The 25,442-nt window shown below is 43.9% G+C and overlaps 1 protein-coding gene and 1 pseudogene across 1 annotated transcript in view; both read right to left on the bottom strand.

The window, feature by feature from the left end:
- Plag1 (PLAG1 zinc finger) overlaps positions 1 to 25,442 on the bottom strand; it is a 42,676-nt gene that overhangs the window by 6,368 nt on the left and 10,866 nt on the right. Inside the window, exons 2-4 of the mRNA XM_057791174.1 lie at positions 10,711 to 10,815; positions 3,290 to 3,388; positions 85 to 443 (exon numbers count right to left, since the gene is read on the bottom strand). Coding sequence (XP_057647157.1) covers positions 85 to 326 — 242 coding nt within the window. The 5' untranslated portion in view covers positions 327 to 443; positions 3,290 to 3,388; positions 10,711 to 10,815. The remainder of the gene's footprint in view (positions 1 to 84; positions 444 to 3,289; positions 3,389 to 10,710; positions 10,816 to 25,442) is intronic.
- On the bottom strand, positions 20,481 to 21,450 carry LOC130888244 (forkhead box protein H1-like; annotated as a pseudogene).

Below are 25,442 nucleotides of genomic sequence, written 5' to 3'. Positions count from 1 at the left end.
GTATACAGATACACACACTTACAACGGCTTCAGACGGCCAACACAAGAGAAAGCATAATCTGAAAGACAAATAGAGCGTAGTACCTTTGTAATTTGTACTTAGAAACAAAGGCCTTGGTGCAGTCTTGTTGTGTGCACTTGTAGGGCCTCTCTCCTGTGTGAGAGTAGGAGTGAACCTTTAATTTCTCAACACTGTTAAAGGCCTTGTCACACAGTTGGCAAGGGAAGTTTTTTCTTGGTTTGGTTTCACCACGCTTACGTTTCCCTGAAGGGGCTTTCTGGGTATCTCTTACTTCTGACAAATCACCAGGAATGACAGTGGCCATCGCAGCCTAAACCAGGCCTTCTTGTTGGACACCTGGGAACTGCCCAACTCCACTAAGTGATATAGCTTTAGGTGGCTTCTCAAGTTTCATGTGGTCGTAAAAGAAAGCAAAAAGGGACTGGAAAAAAAAATAAGAAACAACTAGTTTGTAACTAAACTCAATTAAAAAATTATTTGCTTTGTGATGCTTTTGAATTAAAAAAGAAACCATAAAATGGATTCAGCTGGTCCAATGTAATATCTGTAGGTTCCTTTGTATTTTCCAAAACAGACAGATATCAATGCATTGCTCAGAATGGACAGTTCATACATACCCCGAAATCGCACCTGACAAACGCTGCACTTAGCAGGACAGCACTGAACTCAGGAACTCTCAGAGCAGGGGTCTAAAGGCTGCACCAGAAACTTCCCATCTTACAGCTGAAAAGCCACGCTGTGCATGTGGGTCACACGAACACACGCACTTAGAGCACCTGGCAAACCAGGGAGTCCACGGAAGAGGTGCGGGAAGCTGAGGTCCCGTAGGAAGAGGTGAAAGCACCACTGAGTGCAAACTGACCCTTTGACCAGTGTTAGAATACTCCGAGGGGGCTTCCGAACGAGGGTGGAAGTGACTGATCGTCAGAACAAATATTCTTGAAATGGTAAAGCCTGTTGATACTACTTGAGGTGAACACTGCAGACCCTTGCCTTCTGGGGAAGTAGGGTTAGTGTTCCTCAATTGTTTCTACTTCACAGAGAAGATTATTCTCACTGGGTGCACTAATGTTACTAATAAGCTGGAGCCATTAGGCCTCCCCAAACTGAACAAATTAACTTTTGATACAACTGAACCTGAGTGTGGCACACCTGTTCAGAGTTCTCAACATCTGTGCAAAAACGCATCATCACAGAAGTGTTTCCGCCCTGAGTTTCAATTCACTATTAGTGCTATGAGAAAGAAGGAAGTATGTATCTTGAGCAACAAAGAGTATGTCGTTACTTTTAAACAAGATAATTGAAACTAAACAGAAACCTCCATAGATAAGAAGTAGTTAATATAATTAACTCTATTTCTCAGAGCAGGAAAATCAACTCCTCAAAGACTTTACTGCTATGTGAGTTAGACCAGTGGTTCTCAACCTCCTGAATGTCACCACCCTTTAATACAGTCCCTCATGTTGGAGTGACCCCCCCAACTATAAAATTACTTTGTTGCAACTTTATAACTACAATTTTGCTACTGTTATGAATCATAATGTAAACACTTGATATGTGACACAGGTGGGGTGAGAACCACTGAGTCAAATGTTCCCTCAAGGTTTCTTAAGGTAATTTAGGGGGGTTCTTCCAAGAGACCACAGAAATGGTAGCAACCGTAATGCCTTTTAGAAGGATCTGACTACTAAATATAGTTAAATGAATTTGCCATCCTCTTATATATTTTAAAGAAAAAAAAACAACTTCCTTATCTCACCTGTGTTTTGGTATACACATGCCTTTACACAATTTAGTGTGTTACACTTACTTTCACAGATTCCAGTTAGATTTTTTTCAGGAATTCTAAACATCTACTTTTGGTAATACTTAAGTGCATGCCGTATCTTTTTGTGCTTTAGCAGAGAGGCTGTCCCTAGTAGACTAAGCAGCAGTGAGCCATTATGACTGAAGCAGTACAGCATTCAGGCAAGCTGAGCACATACAGTTTCTTTTTGTAAGACAGATGCAGGCCTTTACATTGTTCTAAATATCAGGAAGCTCCTCTTGCAGTTTACAAATGACATTAATATGATGCAACAAGTATCACAATGCTGATGCAGCTGTTAGCTCTGACATCACAGCATGGATGAGCTGTTAGCTCTGACATCACACACTGATGCAGCTGTTAGCTCTGACATCACAGCACTAATGCAGCTGTTAGCTCTGACATCACACACTGATGCAGCTGTTAGCTCTGATATCACAGCACAGATGAGCTGTTAGCTCTGACATAATATAACTCATACGGTCGTTAGCTCTGACATCATAGCACTGTTGCAGCTGTTAGCTCTGACAGCACTGCACTGATGCAGCTGTTAGCTCTGACATCACACATTGATGCAGCTGTTAGCTCTGACATCACACACTGATGCAGCTGTTAGCTCTGACATCACACACTGATGCAGCTGTTAGCTCTGACATCACAGCACTGATGTAGCTGTTAGCTCTGACATCACAGCACTGATGCAGCTGATAGCTCTGACATCACGGCAGTGATGAGTTGTTAGCTCTGGCTGTGGGTTTTCTGAAGCTCAAAGATTTGCTCTCTTCCTGTTATGAGCTCATTCAAAGGACAGATGTTTTGCCTCCCTCCATGTTAGGGGTAAGAGCTACTCTACAGATCAATAATGACAGTAAATTAGTATACAGCTTTAATTTTCATTGTGACTTCCTCACTTAATGCTTTCATAGACCTACTGAGACTATGACCACGTCAATCATTTTCCAACTGCAGGATCAAAAGGGAATGCAAGGCGTCTAAATAACTAGGTCTGAACACTGGTCATAATCACCACTGCAGCAACACAGCTGTGACGCTGAGAATTCCAGAAGAGAAAAGCAACTTTAATGCAGCTCCTTCCTGACAAGACATTAAAAGGGCACCATAAAACAACATGCACGCATCTGATCATATTAAACCGGGGTACTCAATCTGAAGTAACGAATGGATGTTTTTGGATGTACATACTGAGCAATGAGGAAGTGCACTGATAGCAAATATTACACTTTTCTAAGACCAGCTGAAAATTTTCATGGCTGATAATGCTTTTATATTTTAATCCATTACAAAATTCAAATTACTTATCATAGTATACATTTAAAATTTCAGGATAAATATAAAGTTGTGAATGTAACATCAAATAAAAACTATATTCACAATATGTTTATCAACCAAATACTTTAAAGGCACATGCACATAACTAGTGATTTTTGTTCAATGCATACCTGATTAAGGATGGAAAAAGCCTCAGACTTTGATCTTAGCCAGTCCCATTAACTCTTCGTGGAAGAGAGCAGAATTCAGCCCTTCCCATTTTGGCCAATCTATGAAGAAGTAAAAACAGAATGGATTATAGTGTAAGTAAAACTAGAGTGTGAAGGGCAGAAAATAAAGCATGAATGAACTGCAATTTCATAGCGCATGCTATACTCCACTCTGCTGCTGGGTCGTGCATTAATTCCCACCAACTGCTTGCTTTGATTAGTTGTAAGCACACTTTACATGGCCAAATAAATGCACACATAAAAAGAAAAACAGCATTACCTAGAAAAAAAAAAGCCAATTTGTGATGCTGAATGATTCCCCACTTGTTAATAAAAAAGGAACCTAACAAAGGGAAATGGCTCTTAGAGTTACTGACCGCAAACAAAATTGGCGAAGAGTCATTAGGCTTAATGTGGTGGAAGACACAAACTCAGTGTTCGTCAGGGGAGTGCCTCTGGGAACCTCGTCTCAGCATGGCTGCCACTGCCCACACTTGTAACCGGGGCTAACTTGCAGAACTGCCAGTTTAAACTGAAGGATGGTGTAAGGCTGGTTGGGATGTGGCAGCCACTCTCTGTTCAGATTCCAGGTACATATGGGGACGGTAAATACAGCTTTGCTACAAGAGGCAGGTGTCAGGGAAAAGGCAATGCTCGTTGCGTGAGACTACTGTTGAAAAGCCTGAAGATATCTTAAAGATGCCTGCTAGAAGCCAGGTCTTTAGCTGAATGACAGTGTGTATACAAACTGTGTTAATATTTACGATGAAAGAAAATGGCACAACAATGGTATAAAGTAAAAGAGACCTACAATTATTACAAAGAATACAAGGCAAACAGTGGTTAGTACCCTGTGATTATTTTTAATTAAGTACTCAGAAGTATTTAATTAGAAGAACTTGAGGGGTAATAAAAATCAAATACTTAAAAATCAGTAACAAAAGGATATGCTGATGACAGGTTTGGTTTAAAACTTTTCAAGTGTATAACAATCTAATAATATTTCTTAAAATCTTCACTTACTTTCAGAATTTTATGATATGTAAAATAATATAGAAAGGAAATATTTAATAGAGGACATTCAAGCATCATTACAAAATTACTAAGTATATAGAAACCAGTATTATTATTGTTCACATTATTTTAAAAAAACTTTAGACAAATAAAGGTATTTTTAAAATTTCAAGCCAAAGCCCCATTTTTATTAAGCATAGGACATGCATAAGTGGAAGAACATCAAAATTGCAAAATAGCAACATTAGTTTTGTCAATACTTACTTGCCCAGGGCACACACTGAATATTTGGTGTGGTAATTATGAACATAAAAGTTCATTTTATGTGCTATTACCTGAATAATGTAAATACTTCATAAAGAGTCTTTTCATTTTTGGTCTTTCCTTGCAGTCAGTGACCAAGACGGCTGCATCTACCCCACTGCTAGTGAACTACGCGCTGTCTGTGTGGTCAAGACAGGATTTAGGCGCCAACTCCTATCTCATCTCCATTCTACCATGATCTGTGATAGGGCAGGTTAGCAAGACAATCTGCATGTGGAGAAACCCTGACATTACACTTAAGAGCTCAGAAGGAGCCGGGCGGTGGTGGCACACGCCTTTAATCCCAGCACTCGGGAGGCAGAGGCAGGCGGATCTCTGTGAGTTTGAGGCCAGCCTGGTCTAGAAGAGCTAGTTCCAGGACAGGAACCAAAAGCTACGAAGAAACCCTGTCTCGAAAATCCAAAAAAAAAAAGAGCCCAGAAGGAGGTCAGTGCTATCATTATTCTATGAGAACTGCCCCCCCCCCCAAAAAAAAATTCCAAAAGGAAGTAGTAACTAAGGAAAAAGTTTAAAAGATAATTTGTAAGGTAAATTTTTAAATAATTTAATTAATCATTAAAATAATTAGCAATTCTGAGTGCATGATTTGGGTAGAATTAATTCTAAAACCAAAGTTGACCAGCAAATAACAAATCTGTATTTTTTTGTTATAAATCTTACTGCCTTCTAGACACGTTCACACTCTACCTATGCTGAGCTGTGCAGGGCATTTCATAACAGAAAGGTGTTAATGGCTAAGGATTTCACACAGTCCACAAACAGAACTGTCTACAAATTACCCCTGCTATGTAGTTTATATCCAGAAATAAAACTGCAAATAAAGCCACCATGTTAATTTAGTTTATCTTAAAATGTAATTCCTAAATTAATTTCTCTAAATTTTACTCTACTTTGAATTTTTATTAGTTGCCAAATAATTTCAAAGAACTATTCATTATTTCCCTAAACAAAGGAAATCAGGAGTTGATTAGATTTGGACAGAATAAATATAAAAAATAAACACAGCTTATATTTATGTACTACACTTATCTGTGTATTCTGAGTCCGGCAGTGGGGGTGGTGGGGGTATCATCAGTGCTCTAAGTCTGTAACCCAAAAAACTTACATTCATGCTTCCCTTTTTTAGTTAAATACTTTATCAAAGATTGGTTCCATCATTTAAGTGCTGGAATCCCTTTGTGCCTTTGTCTGAGGGATTGTAGAAGGTGGGGAGCATCCACGCTACGCTGCCCTACAGTGACTTCAGAACACGCCCAGCCCTGCTGATTCGCCTCCATCCTACTCCGTAGGTGATTCTGCTTTAGATAGCAGTGGTGGCTGGGGGAAAGAGTCTATGCTTGGGCACGGACTTCTTCTTACGTTTTGTTTTATTCTGAGGAAATAGTGGCTCATGAAGAAAAATAACAAGCAAACAAATTGCACATCAAGAGGGTTTACTGAAATTGATTTCTATGAGATGTTGAAACAGTTTTTGTGTTTTGAATCCCACAGTTCTGAGAGTTGCTTTGTCAACAGTTATAAAGTCCAAGCCACACTTACCTGCACTGATAATGTTTTCATTTTAAAAAGTCAAAGAGATTTTGCTAAGAATCACCAAAGCTTTGCTCCCACTTATACGAATCCTAACAAACCACTGGCTCACAATTCAGAAAGATGTCAACATGTGCTTAAAACACTTTCCATAGAGAATGAACAGGGTGGATCACAGAAGGAAACTTAGCAGCGATAATACTTTATATGTATGATAAAATAATAAAATGTTGAAGAATGGGAGATGAACTAGATTACATAACTGAACTCAACTTTGAAGGAGGCGTACCACGTATTTGGATCACTGCTTTAAAACATCATTAATCCTATCTAACTTGGGAGTTCTCAGCAGTCAGCTCTCCGTCTACAGAGTCCCTTGCGAGAGAATAAAAACTACATGAATTACAAAACTTAAGAAAGGGTAACGAGGTGAGCACGATCAAAATGCATTCTATACACATATTAAACTGTCAAAAAATGAAGATTAAAAAGAAGACAAATGTAAAAATCAAATGAACAAAAAAGACCTTCAGAGAATGAGCAATCAACTGTAGGCAGCGCGGGGCAGGGTCAGGCCAGTTTTATTCACTGCTGTTTCCCATAAATGACAGTAAAGTAACTGTTGAATGAACAAGAAAGATTAAAACGGTAAGTGCTTACCACTAGCATAACGACCTGAAGACTTGCTCATTATAGCAGACAGAAGACAGCAAATACATATTCCAGTCCAAGATAATACTAGCACTTATAATAACTTAAACCCTGGTTGAAATATTCACCTTTTCCAGCATGCTGTGGTGGATGAGATCCTTAAGGAATTAGCCAGCATGAGCAGAGAACATCAATCCAGCCCCACTCCTAATAAAAATTTCTAGAGTGAAAACATGTCTGGTACCTGTGCTACCTGGCCTGAAGCAGAAAGATGCTGAGATGCTCAGGTGGAGTGGATTATCTCTACAGGGGACAGAGGAGCAGCAAGCCCACTGAGAAGCAGCGAGCATAGCCAAGATGTGTACTTAACTCACCTGAATTTCGGGTCATCAAGAACTCAGCACTGAGACTTGAGCAAAATCACAGTACTTACTTACTTTTAACTACATTAGATGTCAGTCAATTAATCATACATTTAAGGATGCCTTTTGAAAATTTTCTACATTTGATTTTTTTCTATTTGTTTTGAATAGTTTGTTAAAACATAGTTCTATAAAAATCTTTTCCAACTTTACCACAAAATTAGCCATAATCATATCTAGACGCATCCTATATTTAATATAAAGCAAAAACTTAGAGAGGTGAAGGAAATGACTTATCTTTTTGTTTTTAAGGACAGGGATTTCAAACTTGGCACCCCAGAGTTCCCAGAAACTCCACCACTACTCTTCTTTCTAGAGAGTCATACAGAACACCAGACACCCAGGAACATGGGAAAGCCAAGCAAATGTGCTTTTTAATTCACAAATACGGGCCTGGTTATTTATTATGGAGGAGAAGGGCCAGCGAGTTGAAGCGGATGAATGGGCTGTGACTCAGGAGTCAGCATGCATGTCTTATGTGTACGGGAGACCTGTGACTGCACATCTTTATGAAATGGAAACCAGGACACGGAGCATGCCAGGCACGTCTCACTTGGTGTAGGAACATTAGTTCTTGCAGGGAGGAAATAAAAGAGGAATCACAGAAGAGGAAGTGAGGAGGACGAGCAGGAGGGGCAGCCGATCGCGATTAGAACAATGCAAAGTAAGAAAATTTAATCAATACTAGTAACTGTTTTTGGAGGATTTTCTGGGCTTCTAAAAACGCACAAACATCTCCATATTTGCCATGCAGCTACACTAGGAAGGCGGTGGCCCATGGGTCACGTTCCTGAGTTCATTCTCACTATCACTAACTGCATGCGTTGCTGGGGTGGGTGCTGATGAACTACCCTAACACACTGATGTCCTGAACCACTTGGAGTATGTCTTCTAGGATGAGTAGTTACCTAATGCAATTCAAATTATAGAATCCTGGCTTCATGTCTGGATTCTCAGGCACGCATAGCAAATCTGCAGATAAGCTCAGGAAAAGGTGGCGATCAGATGGAACGGAAGAAAAATGCTAAGTAAAATCTTTGTTATAAAAATGTACGTGAAGCCGGGCAGTGGTGGCACACGCCTTTAATCCCAACACTCTGGAGGCAGAGGCAGGCGGAGCTCTGTGAGTTTGAGGCCAGCCTGGTCTACAAAGTGAGTTTAGAACAGGCTCCAAAGCTACACAGAGAAACCCTGTCTTGAAACAAACAAAACAAAACAAAAATGTGAGAAATCACTTTCAAGCTATCAAAGTAGCACACACTGTAAATGTAGGCCATGCAGTGTGAGGAGGGATAAACGCTACCCAAGCTGCATGCTGAGGCTCAAGGAACAAGAAAATGCATGGCCACAGAACCCAGTCCTCACGAAAGGCTCTGCCCCTGCCACTAGCCTGTGCACCCTGTGCTACTTCGTGCAACTGTCAAGGTTAAAATCACATCTAGAAACAGAACTTCTCTTTATTCCCACATCTCCAAGCTGACCAGGATTAGTCTAGGCAACATCATCAAGAGACCTAGCCAGTGTCCTGCCATGCTGTGGTCATCTGATAAACTTTATTTATTTGGGGTTTTGTGTGACAGGGTTTCTTGAACTCAGAGACCCGCCTGCCTCTGCCTCTCGAGTGCTGGGATTAAAGGCGTGTGCCACCACTGCCTGGCTCTATCTGATAAATATTTGTTGAGAAGAGCTGCAGTCCCTGGTAAGGGACTGCAAGAAGCAGAGCAGGTAGGGAAGCATGTTGTGAGCTCTGGAAACCTCAGCCAGCTGCAAAGCATGACCAGAGAAAACCTAAGGCAGTGAAATGGTTAGTGTGCTCTGACAGAGGGGCGAGCGGGATGTGCCCAGGATGGCTGGAGGCCACTGGGGAGCCTTAGTGCTACTGCACCCCAGCAGGTGGCCCCAAGAGACAAGAGTGCAAGCAGGGGACTCAGGCACATGCTATTCAGACCAGGCAGGCTGGGAACTAAACGGTGGACATCCCAGAAACCGTCCTTGTTCACACGCTCTGCCCCCGTACCCATAAGCACATGTGCCCTGTGCTGATCACGATGCATCATCTGGAAATGAACGAGTCTTATGCAAAGAAAAAACATTTCAAGCGGAATTCTAAAGCCTTTAGAGAGAATATTCTGTATGTGAGGTTAAGAATGAGGATGCCACTGTAAATATCAGAGGAAAAAATATCAACTGATCACAATACAAGAGAGTCAAAAAAGGTAAGCTTTGTATAAACAGTGTGGTTGAGAAAAAGTATTTTTCCTTTCTCTAGCTACTAAAAATAGCTCCACGGTAACAGAACTCAGTTAGAATAACACAATTGTAAAAGGAGGACATGAGGTGGGAGGGATGTGATTCAAAGTCCTAGGGGGAACTGGAACTGGGGGTGATGGGTGGGTCTGGTACATTATGTACATGTACAAAATTTTCAAAAAATAAATAAAACTAAAAGTCCCTATCATTATCAATGAAAATTCTGTCACTAATAACAGTTCAAAAGATAATCCCACAAAATCAAAACAATCATTAACACTTTTATTAAAAATATCTGCAGTGTAGAGATGACTAAAATTTTATGCTAACTCAAGCTTAAGTGTTTATTCTCCATAGAATGCTGTTGGTATTAAGATTAGTTTATGACCCTTTAATTGGACGGTTAGTTCTTTTCATGTTTCTGAGAGGCTCTGTTTAGTTCTCAGTCCAAGGCCTAGTTTCTCGGGGTGGGGAGTGGGGGCATTGATCATAGATGACCAGCTTAGGAGTTTGAACCCACCAGTAACCACTTTAGCCTTTTCCAGGCTCCTTGTCCTGAAGTCATGGGGTCTGAGACTCTGAACTCCAGTCTTGGGCTTAAGGTCCCACTGACAGACTTACCTGGCTCAAATCCAGCTGTGCTCGGGTTCCCAATATCGCTATACCTCGATTCTGTGCCACTGAGTTATAACTACAGTTGGAGAATCTAGATGCGTTCATGTGTCCTCTTCCCAGCAGTGGTGGGAAGCTGCCCGGGTCCCACTGGGCTCTGCACTCTGGCATCAGCCCCGTTCTGGAGAGCCTACCTAACACCTAATGTGCATCTCCACCTGCACACAGCTTGTAAGAGCTTCTCGGCAGATGGGACACACATGTAGTTTACCCCTCTGTGGGCTCTCTGAGAGGAGACACAAACAGGCTGTACAAAAGCTATGCATTCTCTGCCTTGTCCAGATGACAGGTTAGCGGAAGTCCTGCAGATCACAGAACACTGCAAGTCCTAAGCTCCTACGTGGCAGGCTTATTACGTGGCATGCTTTTCAAAGCTATTACTATGATAGGTCACATAATTAAGGATCGGGAATAACTGATCACTTTTCAAAGCTGTTACTATGATAGCTTACATAATTAAGGATTGGGAATCACTGATCCCTTTGAAAATCATGCCATATAATGATAAAAGCCACCTACCTGAGGCCCTGTTCCAAACTCTAGCAAGGTCACCTTATTAATAGATCATCATAGAATGAAGCATTCTGGGTGCCCAATCCCACCAAGGCAGCACCGAGAGGCAACCTAGGAAGAAAAGAAGAATTAGTTTGGAATTCCAAAAGGCAGGCTTGATCTGCTTTACGGCGTATTTCTCATTCATTACCACTTATTCTTTGCTGGGAGCAAATGGAAAACAAAATATAATATGCTGGAAAATGAATATACACAAATGAGTATCTACAACTTGAGCCACAGTTATCTAGATGATTTATTTTTATTTCATTCAGCTATATTATAAATTTGCTGACATTTTTCAGATTGATCATTTATTTTCTTTTTATATTCTAAGGACATCTATTCTTATCCATGACATCCTCACAAAAATCTTTTGTCACGCCCTTCTTGTTCTGAGCAAAGACGAAGGAAGAACCGTGCCCTGTGAGTGATCGCACAAAGGGTGCGAACTCCTGAAGGCCAGACCCACCTTCAACAATCTAGGAAGAAAAATCGAATTGTGTTCTTGAGTACACCACATGTGCAGTCAGCCTTGGTACCCCAGGGTTGCAAATTATGAAGACAGACAGACCTCCAGGAGCATGTTCAAGACAGAAAAGGGAGGCCCCAAGTTCTACACAGAAAATCATCTGCTCCCTATCTGGAACTGAGAGCCAAGGCCCAGCTCACACAGTGACCGCTCTATTAAGATGAGTGGCCAACACCGATGTAACAAATATGACCAACACCCACTATTCACAGTACTGCTCTGCCCTACCTGGGCACTGACAGATGCGACCTCTGTCCTGTAGGACTGTGCAAACCGCCATGAGGTGGCACTAGCGACAGCAGTGAGAAACAGTGTGATACAGGACAAGGCACACGGGAGTTCCAGGAGGAAGACATACTATTCATTTTTCATGACTTGCTTGAAGAATGTTCCCTTAAGACCCCTTTCCCTTCAAAAAAAAAAAAAAAAAAAAAAAAGTGTGTGCGTCCGGAGTCTGCCAGGTTGGACCCACCGGTCACTGGGTTCTAAGATGACCTCTAATTGCAGTGCAATGAGGCTTCCACACTTTCTGAAACAAGCACAGTACAGCTCCGATGCTGTGGATATGGCCACATGCGTGTCCTAATGAAATAATCAGGGGCTTTGGAAAAACGTGGGCATGATGAAAGCACTGAGACCGACAAACACTCGGGGAGGCAGGAGGAGAGTGTGCTCTCTTGAATGAAAGCTGTGACCAGAGGAGCGGCCCAAAGACAAGGTGACAATTAGCAAAAGAAACATTCCCCGGAGACTGCTTCTGTGTTGGCATCGTCAAAGCAGTAAGATTAGTAAGAGGGGAGCCCAAGGCAGCGTAGCCTGTGGACAGACACACAATCAACCAACTGGACACCAATGGCTACCAAGGCAGCGCAGCCTGTGCCCAGACACAATCAGCCAAGTGGACACCACTAAGGGTTACCACTAGGAGATAAAACCACAGAATTTCACAAGGAAGGAAGGAAAAGGTAGCAAAACAAAAACAGCTAAGAGCCATGGAACAACTCATAAACATTTCTAGCAATAGCCATTTGGGGAGAAGGACACTAACTTTAGCAATAAAAACTATGGGCAGCAGAGGCCGGGTAAAGAACGAGAGGAGGGGCAACAAGGAAGCATAAAAGGCCTGGCTGCTTGGCGGTGAAGGGCTTCCAGCAAGACGATGTTTTCTTTTGTAGCATTTGAGAACAGAAGAGAGGAAGAAGGAAAGAGAAAGGGCAGGAGGAGAGGGGGGAAGAAGAGAGGAAAAGGAAGGGGGAGAAGGGCAAGAAGGGCGGAGAAAGAGGAGGGGAGAAGAGGAGGGAGAGGAAACGAGAGGAGGAGGAAGGAGGGGAGGATAGGACACTCTTCTACAGCTGTGATAAAGCCGTGATAGAACAACTAAAGGATGCTTTATTCTGGGTCACAGCTGGAGGTGCGGTCCATGGCAGCACAGCTGGAAAAGGCTGGTCCCACTGCCCCCACGGGGAGGAGGCAGCTCACCATGCATGCTGTACTCAGTTCTTTATGTACTCTGGGACCCACGCCAGGGAATGTGCCATCCACTTTTGGGATGCTCTTCCCACCTCAGTTAACCTAATCCACAGGACCCCTCACAGGCGTGCCCCACACTTGTCTCCTGGATGATCCAGGTCTTGCTAATAACCAACACTAGCCATCCAGAAGGGGAGGGGAGGGAGGAAGAGGAGGAAGAGATTCAGCAGAAAAACCAGGAGGCTGAGTGTGAGCAGAATACAGGGAAGGACTTGTGGCAAGCAGAAGGGGACCCAAGGAAGACTGGCAGATGACTTTGCAGTAAGAAAACTGGTTTCCCTATACTGACTAGGGGTGTGTATGCTCATCTGCTGATCTTTTCTTGTCCCAGAATGAAAAAATTCAGTTTCCTCACGCTGGCCACGGCTGAGCAGAAGGGCCCGGTTTGTAGTTTAACAATAAAGAGCAAGGTAGTAGGCGGAGGAAGAACAGGGGAGTCAAGACATCCTCCCATTTCACAAAACGATAAACAGAACTTGGTACAAAGGACTCAGTCTTTTAGTTACTGCTGGTGGAAGATGGAAGACTAAACTGCTGAATCCTTCTGGAATATACTGTGGAAACGCAAAAAGTTCTTTAAAATCCAAATACATGGATTTGGACAAATTATTTTTGAAAGTTAAAGTGCTCTCTCGCTCTCTCTCAAAGAACTTAAGCATAAAGTCAAAATAGATTTTAAGAATAAAATTGATAATGTTTAATAAAATGGATGACTCTCAGTGTACATGTGACATAATAAATATGCAGCTATTAAAACTTAACAAGTTGGCCAGGCGGTGGTGGCACAAGCCTTTAATCCCAGCACTTGGGAGGCAGAGGCAGGCGGATCTCTGTGAGTTCGAGACCAGTCTGGTCTACAAGAGCTAGTTCCAGGACAGGCTCCAAAACCACAGAGAAACCCTGTCTCGAAAAACCAAAATAAATAAATAAATAAAACTTAACAAGTTTAAGATCATAAAATTACATGGAAAAGAGCAGTTAAAGAACTTAATATATTAGGGTCACAGGGGAAAACATACAATGCTAATTTTTAATATTTATTATTGCTATTTTTAATTGTGTGTCCTTAGAGGCCAGAGGCATTGAACACCTCACCTCCCCACTTGAGCCAGAGTTACTAATGGAAGTTGTCAGCTGCCCAATGTGGGTGCTGGGAATTTAACTCTGGTGTTCTATAAGAGCAATATGGTCTCTTGACCTCCAAGGCATTCTCTCCAGCTATGGCATTCTATTCAAACCTTTTCATGTATTTAGGTAACCAACAAATAGAAGATTGATAAGGTAAAGACTGAATACTCTCTTATATTACCTAAACATTTTATTTTTATAATTAGAAAATTTTATTTTTACCAAAAATTATGTTTTTAACTGGAAAAGTTTGATGTCCATATACCAAGAAATGAAGTGAGTCATACTTCAAACCATATACAGAATTTGACTCTGGATCACAGATTAACTGTAAGATTTGGTCTGTGTAAAACCCAAGTTATAAAACGTTTAGAAGAAAATATTAGAAACAAAACTATCTGTGAAGACTAGGAAATTAGCTAACACCAACGAAAGCACAAACCGTTAAAACAACAAACAGGTAAACTGGACTTCAGCAAAACTTAAAAACAGTCTTCAAGACATCATTAAGAAAAGGGAAAACTAGGAGGTAGAGGACAGACAAACCCTTACTTGTATCTAGAAAAAAAAGAATTTCTAAAACTTGACAAGATGGCAATAAAACAATTGAAAATGAATAACAATAATAAAAAATGCCAGGTGGTGGCAGTGGCTGACACCTTTAATCCCAGCACTTGGGAGGCAGAGGCAGGCAGATTTCTGGGAGTTTGAGGCCAGCCTGGTCTACAGAGCAAGTTCCAAGATGGCCAGGACTGATACACAGAGAAATCTTGCCTCAAAAAAAAAAAAAAAAAAAAACAACCAAAAAAACCCACCCAAAATACAAAACACACACACAAAACAAAACAAAAACAAAACAAAAGCATTAAAAAAAAAGACTAAGAAAGCCATTAGTAGGTATTCCCTCATGAAAACATAAACCTGCTGGAAAGATGTTTTAGCCATTAACAGTACATGCTGCTCTCACGAAGAATCTAAATCTGTTCATAGCACACTTATCACGTGGCTTCCAAGTGCCTGTAACCCCAGCACTGGGGATCTTCTGCCCTCTTCTGGCCTTTGTGGGCACCTGCACTCTCATGCACATATGTACTCACAGATAAACACACAGATAGATAATTGAAAATAGATTTTTTTTTTTTTAAATTTTCGAGATAGGGTTTCTCTGTAGCTTTTTGGTTCCTGTCCTGGAACTAGCTCTTCTAGACTAGGCTGGCCTCGAACTCCCAGAGATCGGCCTGCCTCTGCCTCCTGAGTGCTTGGATTAAAGGCGTGCGCCATCACCGCCCGGCAGAATATTATTTTTTAAAAGGAAAAAAAAAATGGCAAAAACTAACCCTACATGAATAGATGTTTGGCATCACTGGCTATCAGGGAAATGCAAATTAATAGCAGTGAGCTCATTCCATGGGTCCTAAGTGGCGGACTGGGTTTGGCAGTTATTGTGCAATAGGCCTCTCTGAAATTGTATTACACAGTGGGCACACCCGTAATGAAAAGAAGGTAACAATGATGCAATTCACTTTGAGAACAGTTGTGGTTTCTTAAAAAGTCAAACATGCGCCTGCCATGTGACAGCCATTTCGTTTCTATCTACTTAGGCAAGAGATAAAAGCATACATCCTTACAGAGACTTGTGCGTGGATAACCAAAGCGCCTTTGTTTGAATAGTCAAAATTATATAGAAGCCAAATGCCTGTCAACGTGGACCCAATCCGCTGGGGAGCAGCAATAAGGAATGAACATCAGATATTTGCAGAAACATGAATAAATCTCCAAGTAATTATTTATGCTTGTTGAAACAAGCCAGGCCAGAAAAGGTACATGTTGTGTGGTTCCATTCGTACGAACAGATGTCGAGGAAATGGGAAATACACTCCAGTGAGAAGACAGGAGGTAGAGAGGAGGATCAATCACAAAGGCTGTAAATAAGCCAGCAGGAGCGGCAGATCACTCAGTGTGGGATGCAGGGACAGCCTCACAGTGGGGTTCAAACGGTATACTGTGTGCATCCTATCTGTCTGCTTCATGGACACCAACCACACCTCAGTAAAGTCACGATAAAACAGAACGGCAGTGTTTGTACTGGAAATACCAGTGAAGAGAAAAACACATCTTCAGATGAGTTTACTGAACTCTCAGGAGAAAACCCTCTAAGAATGGACAATCTGGAATCTTTACAAGGGCAACAGCTCAACATGACAAAACTCTCTCCTCCCCATCAGACGGGGAGAACATGTGAGGAAGTTCAGCGTAGCTGCGAGAAGCCTGCAGCCCTGGTGGGAAAGACACACATCCAAGTGGCTTCAGGGCCACATTCTCAGCTGTTCTCCTCGGAGGAGCCAGGGAGGCTCACCTGTTGCTGATGAACCGGCATACCATACCACATGATTTCAAGGTTCCAGGAATACACTCTAGCTGGAACTGAGACCTGTAAACAATAAATAGTTCTAGGATTCATTCCATTTATTAAATACCAAGGAAGTGTCTGCTGCCGGGTCTGGGTGCAGCTTCAAAACTGCTGTTGTAAATAATAATTGTCTTGGACTTCTGATGACCATTTAATTTGATTTTTTTTTAACTTCATACTTGCACAGAGCTGTACCCATACAACCCTTCTGACTTTACTTTCAGTATTTGATCAATGACATGGGATGTTCACTACCTCATTATAAAAGTGGCTTTGTGTTTGGCGACTTTGTTCAATGCAGACTGCTGCAATGGCTAATGTGACGCTTGGCAGATAAGGCATAATGAACACACTTTCTGCTACAGTAAAACCCATTACTTAGTATGCTAACTTAAACATAAATTTTCAATCGCAGGGCTAAACGTTAAGCTTACACTAGGCTGTAGACTGTGGCCCATTCATTGCAGGACCTAAAGACTGAGCTCATTGGCAACTGTCTTGCAAGGAAAGATATCCCATGCTAACTGGTACACATGGTTCACCAGGAGCATCTTCATCTTGTTTTAAAGCAGACAATATATGACATTTAATGTTCCTGAATTAAACATTTATCATTTTTTATTTTGATTAACACCAGAACCAAGACAAGTGTGACCCAAAGAACAAGTGTGAGCCACACATGGGCAGGTATCCAGGTAGAAGGAATTAGAAGCAGGACTAGATACCTGTAAGAGATATGTTATATTTCAAGCAAATGCAAGAGGTGGAGCCTGGAGCTATGTGATTAGATGGCTGAAGGGCTTCCTCGGACACTTGCATACTGGCCCCATGCTCAGACTGTTGAGAAGGAGCCAATCGCTACGTGCCCCTGTTGCTTCCTGAAACAGAACCAACTGGCCATAACCGTCTGGTTTCTAACTAGCTTAGCTTTTTTAAAGAAAGAAACATCTTTCTTTAGTTATCAAACTGTAAACCCACTCTGTTGGTTGCTGACAGGTGATAATCAAAGGGATTCCAATTCACCAATCTGAAGCTTGGGCAGCAACAGCGAAGGCAGCCCCCTTTCCACCACCCACAGACTCTTCAGTTCGCTCCACACCTCTGAGCCCTCTTCCTGCTATGACCTAGAAACATGCTGGAGGAGTCATTTCATAATCTTAGACAGCAAGTTTCTGGTCTTCACCTCCGCACGCTGTTCCTTTCAAAGTTTACTTGGAGAAAGCCCCAACACAGATTCTCACTCTGACTCAGGCTAAAGCAGCAACAGTAGGCAAAGACGACCTACTTCTGAGAATAAAGGCTGGTCCAAATCCTACCTGATCAGTATACCTTTGGGCAGTTTATCCTATTTTAAAAACTGTAAGTATGTATATATGTATGCATGTATGATGTACATATGTATGTGGCATTGTGAACTAGGAGGACAGCTTGTGGGGGTTGGGTCCTCCTTTCACCATGTGTATCTAGGAAACTGAACTCCTAGATACACATCAGGATTGGTGGCAGTCATGGAAAGCTTACTATAGTCTTTAGTATAGTCCTGAGGGCTCAATATGTAAAGCTATTGCATACAGCAGGCTACTCAGCAATCTGTGCTGTCCCACCACGTCCTGATATGTACAGGACCAGGGCTGCTGAGATGGTTCAGTGGGTAATGGTGGCTGCTGAGCTCAGTCCTTGGAAACTATGTAGAAGGGAGAAGCAGAGGATCAACTCTATAAGGTTGACCTCTCAACTCCACGTGTGTCCTGTACCATGCATGTCTCTTCTCTCCCACTTCATACACACATTTACACAATAATGATAAATTATAGAAATAAGGACTGACCCTCCCCAATACCGGCTCTTATACAGATCACAGTCAACACAGAAACAAAAGAACATTTCCTATGAAAGGCTTATGCACTCAAAGAGTAACATGGTATCTGGAGAAGTAGCATGCTTATGATTGCGTGTCTGTAGACAGGTAGGGTGTACCTTGGGTTTTATGATAATTGCAGTCACACATAAACCCAAATCACAATTACAGAAACTGGTTTTCTGTGAAATGGAGTGGCAACTTGGGCAAAAATTTTGCCTATTCAGAGATAAACTTACCAGGGCTTAACTGTGGCTGGTAGAGGACTACTTTTTACTTTTTTGTTTGTTTGTTTTTTGTTTTGTGAGACAAGGTTTCTCTGTAGCTTTGGAGCTGTCCTGGAACTAGCTCTTGTAGACTAGGTTGGCCTCGAACTCACAGAGATCCACCTGCCTCTGCCTCCCGAGTGCTGGGATTAAAGGTGTGCGCCACCACCGCCCGGGTAGAGGACTATTAAGCCCTTTAAAACACATACAACTGAGGTGGCGCTCTTTCACACAGCCCAGTGGTTCTCAACTTTCCTAAGGCTGGGACCCTTTAATACAGTTCCACATGTCATGGTGACCCTTGAATGAAAATTATTTTCATTGCTACTTCTTAACTGTAGTTTTGCTACTGTTATGAATTGCAACGTAAATACTTGATATGCAGGATGGTCTTAGGTGGTGGCCCCTCTGAGAGGGTCCTTCACCCCCCCCAAGGGGTCATGACCTACTTACAAAGCCTATTATCTCCCTTTCCCACCCCAGCTAACCACCCATAGTTCCCCCGTGGCTAAGGCAAGGGTTGGCCAGAGTTGTGTGGCCTTAACGCCCATCCAGCATATCCTGGCTGGTGAGGGAGATGTACAGAGGGAAGTCACAGGGAGAGATGAGGGAAGTCACAGGGAGAGGTGGGGACCAATACAGCTCAACAATTAGAATACGGATACACAGAGGAGGCACTCAAGTGTTTTATAACGAATAGAAAATAGGAAGAGGAAGGAGAGGAGGAAGGCCCTTTCCACCTCGTTGGCCCACCAGATGATGAAGAAAACAGTTGTCTCCACAAATGACTGAGAATTGAAAACTTGGAAGTTCTCTGGACTTTCAATTGCATATCAAGCATTTAAGGAGATAAGACCTTTTCTTGTCTTGGTCCATTCTCAATGATACCAGGAAGCTGTAGTCACTGTGCCATCTTGTGGTCATGACTAGAAAGTTCATTTTCCCTTAATGGACCAGAGAGTCCTCGACTCTTGCACAAAGGCACCAAGGAAAACATTAGAAGCAACTTAGAGACAAATAAATGTCTATCATCTCACGTAGGTCTTAAAGTGTCACTGGGAACAAACACTCGATAGTCTACAGGGGAAGAGCTAACAAAGGGACACTGATAATTCATCATTATTGACAACCAAAAACAGAAAGTAGAAAACACCACCAAATAAATATAGGCTAGGTACAAAGACAGTCCACAGGAAGAAGAGATCTGGGTGGAGGGTGCTCCCGAGAGGAGGTACAGCTGAACAGGACCAGAGCTGGGGTGTGCTGAGCACTATGGGGACGAGGCTTCCCTTGGTGGGAGCCATGGGGTCTTAGGAAAGGAGTGTCGAGGGAGGCTGGAGAGGACACAGCAGGAGCAGCAGCGAGACTTGGTGGTGTGTGAGAGAAATCTCATCTGGGTCAAACAGGGCGCTGTGGTCTGTAAGCGGTTCAGCTTTTTTCAGCTTCAGGTGGCTCAGCTATAAAGCAAGTTTATACTGGCCTGTCATGGGCAGTGAGAGACAGTGGACAGGAGACAACATCCTATAATGAGTCAGTAAATTTTACATGAGCAGGAGTTAGTAGGGTGAAGACACTGAATGGCAAGTTATTTAATAGATCCTGGGAAACTCGCAAAGTTGATTTTTTTTTAAATGCTATAAATTCCTTTACTGCTATCTCTCCTACCTCTATTACCCCCAAATCATGTAGGGTTCCAGTTTTTCATTTCCTAACCCTTTCCCCAAAAGGTACTACCTCCTTCCCAGGCAACAGAGCAAGGGCAAGACTTCAGTCTGGACTCATTTTTGCTTCATCTTCCTCCAGCCTAGAGCCAGGAAGGCATGGTGACGGCACAAGGGCCTGAGAAGATCAAGAAAAGGACTACTCTGTGCTGAGCACTGTCTTTCCAGACCCGGCCCCTGTGTGTGGGAGAGGTGAAGGCATGACGGACAGATCTGTCATAATAGCAGAACCATAATCCTGTCTGGGGTAGACCAATTAACATGGATGTTCAGCAAGGCTGTACCTGGTGTTTTATAGCTGTTGCTGTGGACCGGCTTCTAGCTCTGATTCTTCATCAATCTGGTATTTATAGGTGGGAAGGAGAAGCAGTCCCTGCCTGCCCCCAAGATGGGCACTGGGATAAGAGGTGGGAGGTAGTATGGTCAACGACATTACTGCACTGAGGATGTAGATGTAAAAGCTAGGTACCTGTCCCCAAAGTGAGTTCCTGAATGTCTGCTAGACATTCCCATGGGATCTGGGGAACCCTGAAATATGCGAAGGGGCCAGATCCCTGCCCTGAGGACAGGGAGAAAGGCCTGATGACTGGCCCTGGGGAAGTCTCCCCCTCTACTCTTGTGGGTCCTGGAGGGAGCAGATGGCCACAGAGGCTTCTCAGAGAAGTTAAGGGGTTGTAGTGTATACCCTCTGCTCCCCCTTGGATCAATATACGGGGACCATGTTGATCCTTTCTCTGGGTCCCCTAGCAGGAACTTGATGTGAAACCCTTCCAGGATGGTTGTGGAATCCTGGGTGCCTGATGGGCTCGGCCACGGAGCATGAAGGGGCTCAAGTCCCTAGCAAAAGCTCTGTGTGTCCCAGGTCTGCGACTGCCGGCACAGGGCAGTGTTCTGAAGACACAGCACCTCTGCTGGGATCAGGCATGTGCATCACCCGGAAGTTGCCCTTTACCTGGGGTTTCACATGGTCCTTGGGCACCTTACAGAAGCAGGTGTTGGAGGAAAGGTTGTGGCGGATGGAGTTCTTCCAGCTCTCATAGAAGAAGGGTAATGCTGCCTAGACCCAGGGAATGATCTGGGCCAGCTTTAGCCTGAGGATGGAAGGATACACCCTGAATTATCAAGGGGATCGTGGGCAATGAGGTTTGTTGGGTCTCAGGTGAGGCTGTAAGGGAGGCAGCCCTGGGCTGGGGTCTGGCCTAGCAGAGGGCTCAGGGTCACCAGATGGTGAATGTGGAGGCTGGGTGCCAGTCTGAGGCCATGCTACCATCAAAGGTTTGAAAGAGCAGGGTGAGAGCTGGGATGTCGCTCAGTGGTAGGATGCCTGCCTAGCATGGGTGAGACAATGCATTCAATAGCCAGTGCCACAAAAGATAAAAAATATATATATTTTATTATGATATATATATATATATCATAATAAAAATAAGCAAAGCTCAAGGTGTGTATGGAGAATGACAGTGGCAGAGACACTTCGGACCTCAGGAGTGTGGGGAGGAACCCAATGCCAGGAGTAAACCATCAGAGAGCCAGACAAGAGGAGCAAGGGGGAGTTACTACACAGGATGAAGTCCCAATAAGCTCTCCTGCCTCAGAGGGAAAAGGGCACACGTCAGGAAGGAACTGTTTGGGGCAGGTTCCCTCAGAGCTCGCTCACTCCTTGCCTTCAGACTGGCTCTGACTACTGGTCCGGACGTCCCATTCCGGCAGCAGCCCTCCTTACTTCTCGCCACCCCGGAAGATTCTCCCCTCCTTGCTTTTCTTGGCTCTCCAGAGCTTTTAGTAATCTTGGAAAGAGCTTTCCTTAGGGGAACAGCAGAGTCCAGAGATGAGAGACGGGAGAGAATGTTCTGGGCAGAGCTGGGGAGTACTCTGGCTCAAATCCTGACAGGCACTGGACGCACTGTCACCTTGCACTTGCTGTGTTTTAATCACCTAGTGACGTCACTGTCCTCACTGTCCTTCGTCACAGGCAGGGGGGCGGCGAGAGAAGCAAAGGAAGGAGTGGTGGTCTTCCAGGTAGGCACTAGGGAGGGTTGCACTGCTCATGTGAGTGTGTGCTGTGTGGTGTGTCTGGAGGACTGTAACGTCAGGGCACCTTGGTCAGGACTTGTGATGCCTCAGCTGAAGTCTTTCAGATAGCTCAAGTGCCAATTTACATTATCATTTTAAAATGATTATTTGGTAATGTGCACAATCTCTCTTTAATTTTCCTGCTTTGCCAAATCTAATGAGTTCGCTTTGACAGATGAGTCCTTTCCTACCTTAATGCAAGCCTGTAATGTCAAAGCACAACAATGATCGTGATGATCCTGAACATGGTGGAGGACGTGGGCTCTGAGCAGCCAAGCACAATACCAAGGCACCTCCCCAACACGGCAGCGTTAAAGCAGGCACCATGTCCCTTCTGAGCAGTCTTTCGGGTAAACACAGTAAGTTGGACAATGGGATTTGGGGTCCGGGAAGATCAGCAGTTCAAGGCGATGATGACCGAGATGACGGTTAAGGGGAGCAATGATGGACACGGGTGAGGAACAAAAGCACACACAGTGTGGGCGGCGCTGACGGCTGAGACGCACACACCCTCAAGTCCGACTTGGTCGCCGAGCCTTTCCTAGAGGTCCAGGCGACCATGCGACTGACATGCTAAGGGAAACACAGACATTTAGCTTTTTGCCCACCCAGTTTATACCTAAGAACTGAGTTGTAAAGTTACCAGAGAAGTAAACAATGATCTTTGCACATGGCCACGTATGAACTATAAACCGACCTAGCTAACAACTGGGAGGAAACTAGATAATTGTATTTATTCACCAATTCTGTGGATATTTTATTCACAAATATTATAGCTTTACCTCCCTCAAGCATCTTTTCCCCTCGGCAGTGCCAACCTCCTGAGGAAACAGTTTGTGTTTTGTATGTGGTCTCATTCCTTTACCCTCCTGTCCATCAGCGAAGAAAACAGCACCGTTTCCCTAGGAGGCAAACCTAGTGGCATCCTTTTGTTATCACCATGGGGTGATCTTCAGTGCCATCATCTGCAAACTCTAGCCTCTTGCTTTCCCGAGTCCTCTGTTTGGTCATTTCCTTGCACTTTCCCTTGGTGGCACTGCTATTCCACTTGTCCTTGCTCACCGGCAAGCCAGCATGTCCGACACTTGCAGGTTGCTGGATCTCCTAGCCCTCTGCGCACCCTCTCACTGAGCACCAGGTTCCTCCTGTGCTACGTGCAGCTTCATGCTCATGAAACCACTATCGCTGCCTCTCTCGTGGTCTCCCATGTGCCTTTCTATATAAGCCAACTCCCTAGATGTCAATCTTTCCCTCCTGGGTTTTACGCATACTGCAGACTGCACCATGCCTGCTTCGAGTCAGATATCAGGTACTAAGCTAGAGCCTCTCTTCAGACTGCAAGCAGGGCTTCCTCAGACTGACAGGTGGCAGAAGACAGGAAGAAGGAATCCAAAGATGCATAGTTCTGAGGGGCTGGATGAACAAGGACCTCGGAGGCAGCAGCAAACACAAAAGAATTTCTGTATAGTCGCCTGAATAACGAGGAACAACCTGGAAAAACCTGGCAGGATAATGAGACAGCAGTCCTGCTCCAGTGAGGGGGAACTTTAGAAACTAGATACAAAGGGAACAAGTTTGGGAACCAGCTAGAGAGGCACCTTCCCGAATGCCCTGTGCTCTTCTTGGGGACTGCCAGCCAGAAGTAAGTGGAGCTCCTGAGCCACATGTAAGGTGCCCCTTGCAGGATGATGGTGACTGCTGTCCTCTCAAGGCCTGTGGCTAGAGGGCAGGGGCTCCTCGAAAGCTACACAGCTCCTTAGACAAGTGAGCCAGCCCCTTCTCTATCCCTGGGCTGCTCTCTGAGCTGTAGTGACAGTGCCTGTGTCCAGCCACCTTGTTACCCGCTAGGAGCTCAGTCCCATCTGTGTGTACCCAGTCTTCCTCCTGAGCTGGCATCAGAGGGCAAGGTGTGCACTTCCGGCTTTTATCTCTTCTTTCTCTGAGAACCAGACATATAGTGAACATCTGTGCAATCTGTAGGATGAGTCGCGGGGAAGAAAGCCTGAGCAAACCTTGTGCAGCGGTTCGGAGCTCTGTGATAAAAGTCATCTGCCTAGGAAGATGTCCCCAGGAGTAATTATTGCCCCCACCTCAAAAGAAAAAGCTGTTTGGAGGAAAGCCATGACTACCGGAATTGTGTATTACAATGTTACTTGTATATCCATCTCATACTAAGGAAGCAACTGTTTATCCTCAGTGGAGTAGAATATCAAGTGACTGGTCTGAGATCCTCACAGCAGGGCCAAAGTCTCAAAACAGCTTGTGTGCCTTTCTCAGTTCCTGAAAGCTGTGAGCATCATGCACTGTATGTAAATTGCCTCCGTCACTACTGGGTACCTTTCGGGACAGAACCACAGTGCTTGTAGCATACAGACAGACACACAGATTCCCTGCACAGCATTACGGGGAATGCCGCCTGCACGGATCATTTAAAATCTATTGTAGGCCATTTTAAAGATAGACAAAAGTTGAGAAAGTAGCAAAATGAATTCTTGTAGCCATAACTGGTTTTGACAGCAGTGTAACAGAACAGCAGGACACAGGAAAGCAAGAGGCTAGAGTTTGCAGATGACAGCACCGAAGATCACCCCATGGTGATAACAAAAAGATGCCACTAGATTTGCCACCTAGGGAAAGAGTGCTGTTTTCTTCCGCGATAGGCTGGAAGGCTAGAGATAGGGAGGTAAAGGACTGAGACCACATACAAAACACAAACTGTTTCCTCAGGAGGTTGGCACTGCCGAGGAAAAGAGATACTTGAGGGGCTGGAATGGAGGTGAAGATTTGGGTTTTGCTTTTTTGATGGAAGAAAATATGAGCACAGTTTATAAGTAGAGAGAAAACATGGGAAATTCCTGTATGGGAGGGGGAGCCTACCAGGTTGTCTCAGCAGCTTGCCTCATGCCGTGCACAGACAGCTAGATACAGTCTCCCCAAGGCTTGGAAGAAGTGTTGGGCAACACTAAGGAAACCCAGAAGCAAAGAAACGCCAGGCAGGCAGGGACTGTGCAGAGGGCACAGCCTGCTTTGGAAAGGCGGCAGGAGGCCTGGTGAGTCTTAGGCAAAGGTGTCAGCAGACACTAAGGGTGGGGACTGCAGGGAGAGGACTGAGCACAGGGCCTAAGTATCACTGGATCACCAAAGGTCCAGCATAAGACTCAGCGAGCTTCTCTCCCAGCCA

This window comes from Chionomys nivalis, chromosome 16 (genome assembly GCF_950005125.1).
Source record: "Chionomys nivalis chromosome 16, mChiNiv1.1, whole genome shotgun sequence".
NCBI classification, from domain to species: Eukaryota; Metazoa; Chordata; class Mammalia; order Rodentia; family Cricetidae; genus Chionomys; species Chionomys nivalis.
The sequence above is the reverse complement of the archived record's forward strand: the minus strand, read 5'-3'. Positions and strand labels throughout refer to the sequence as shown.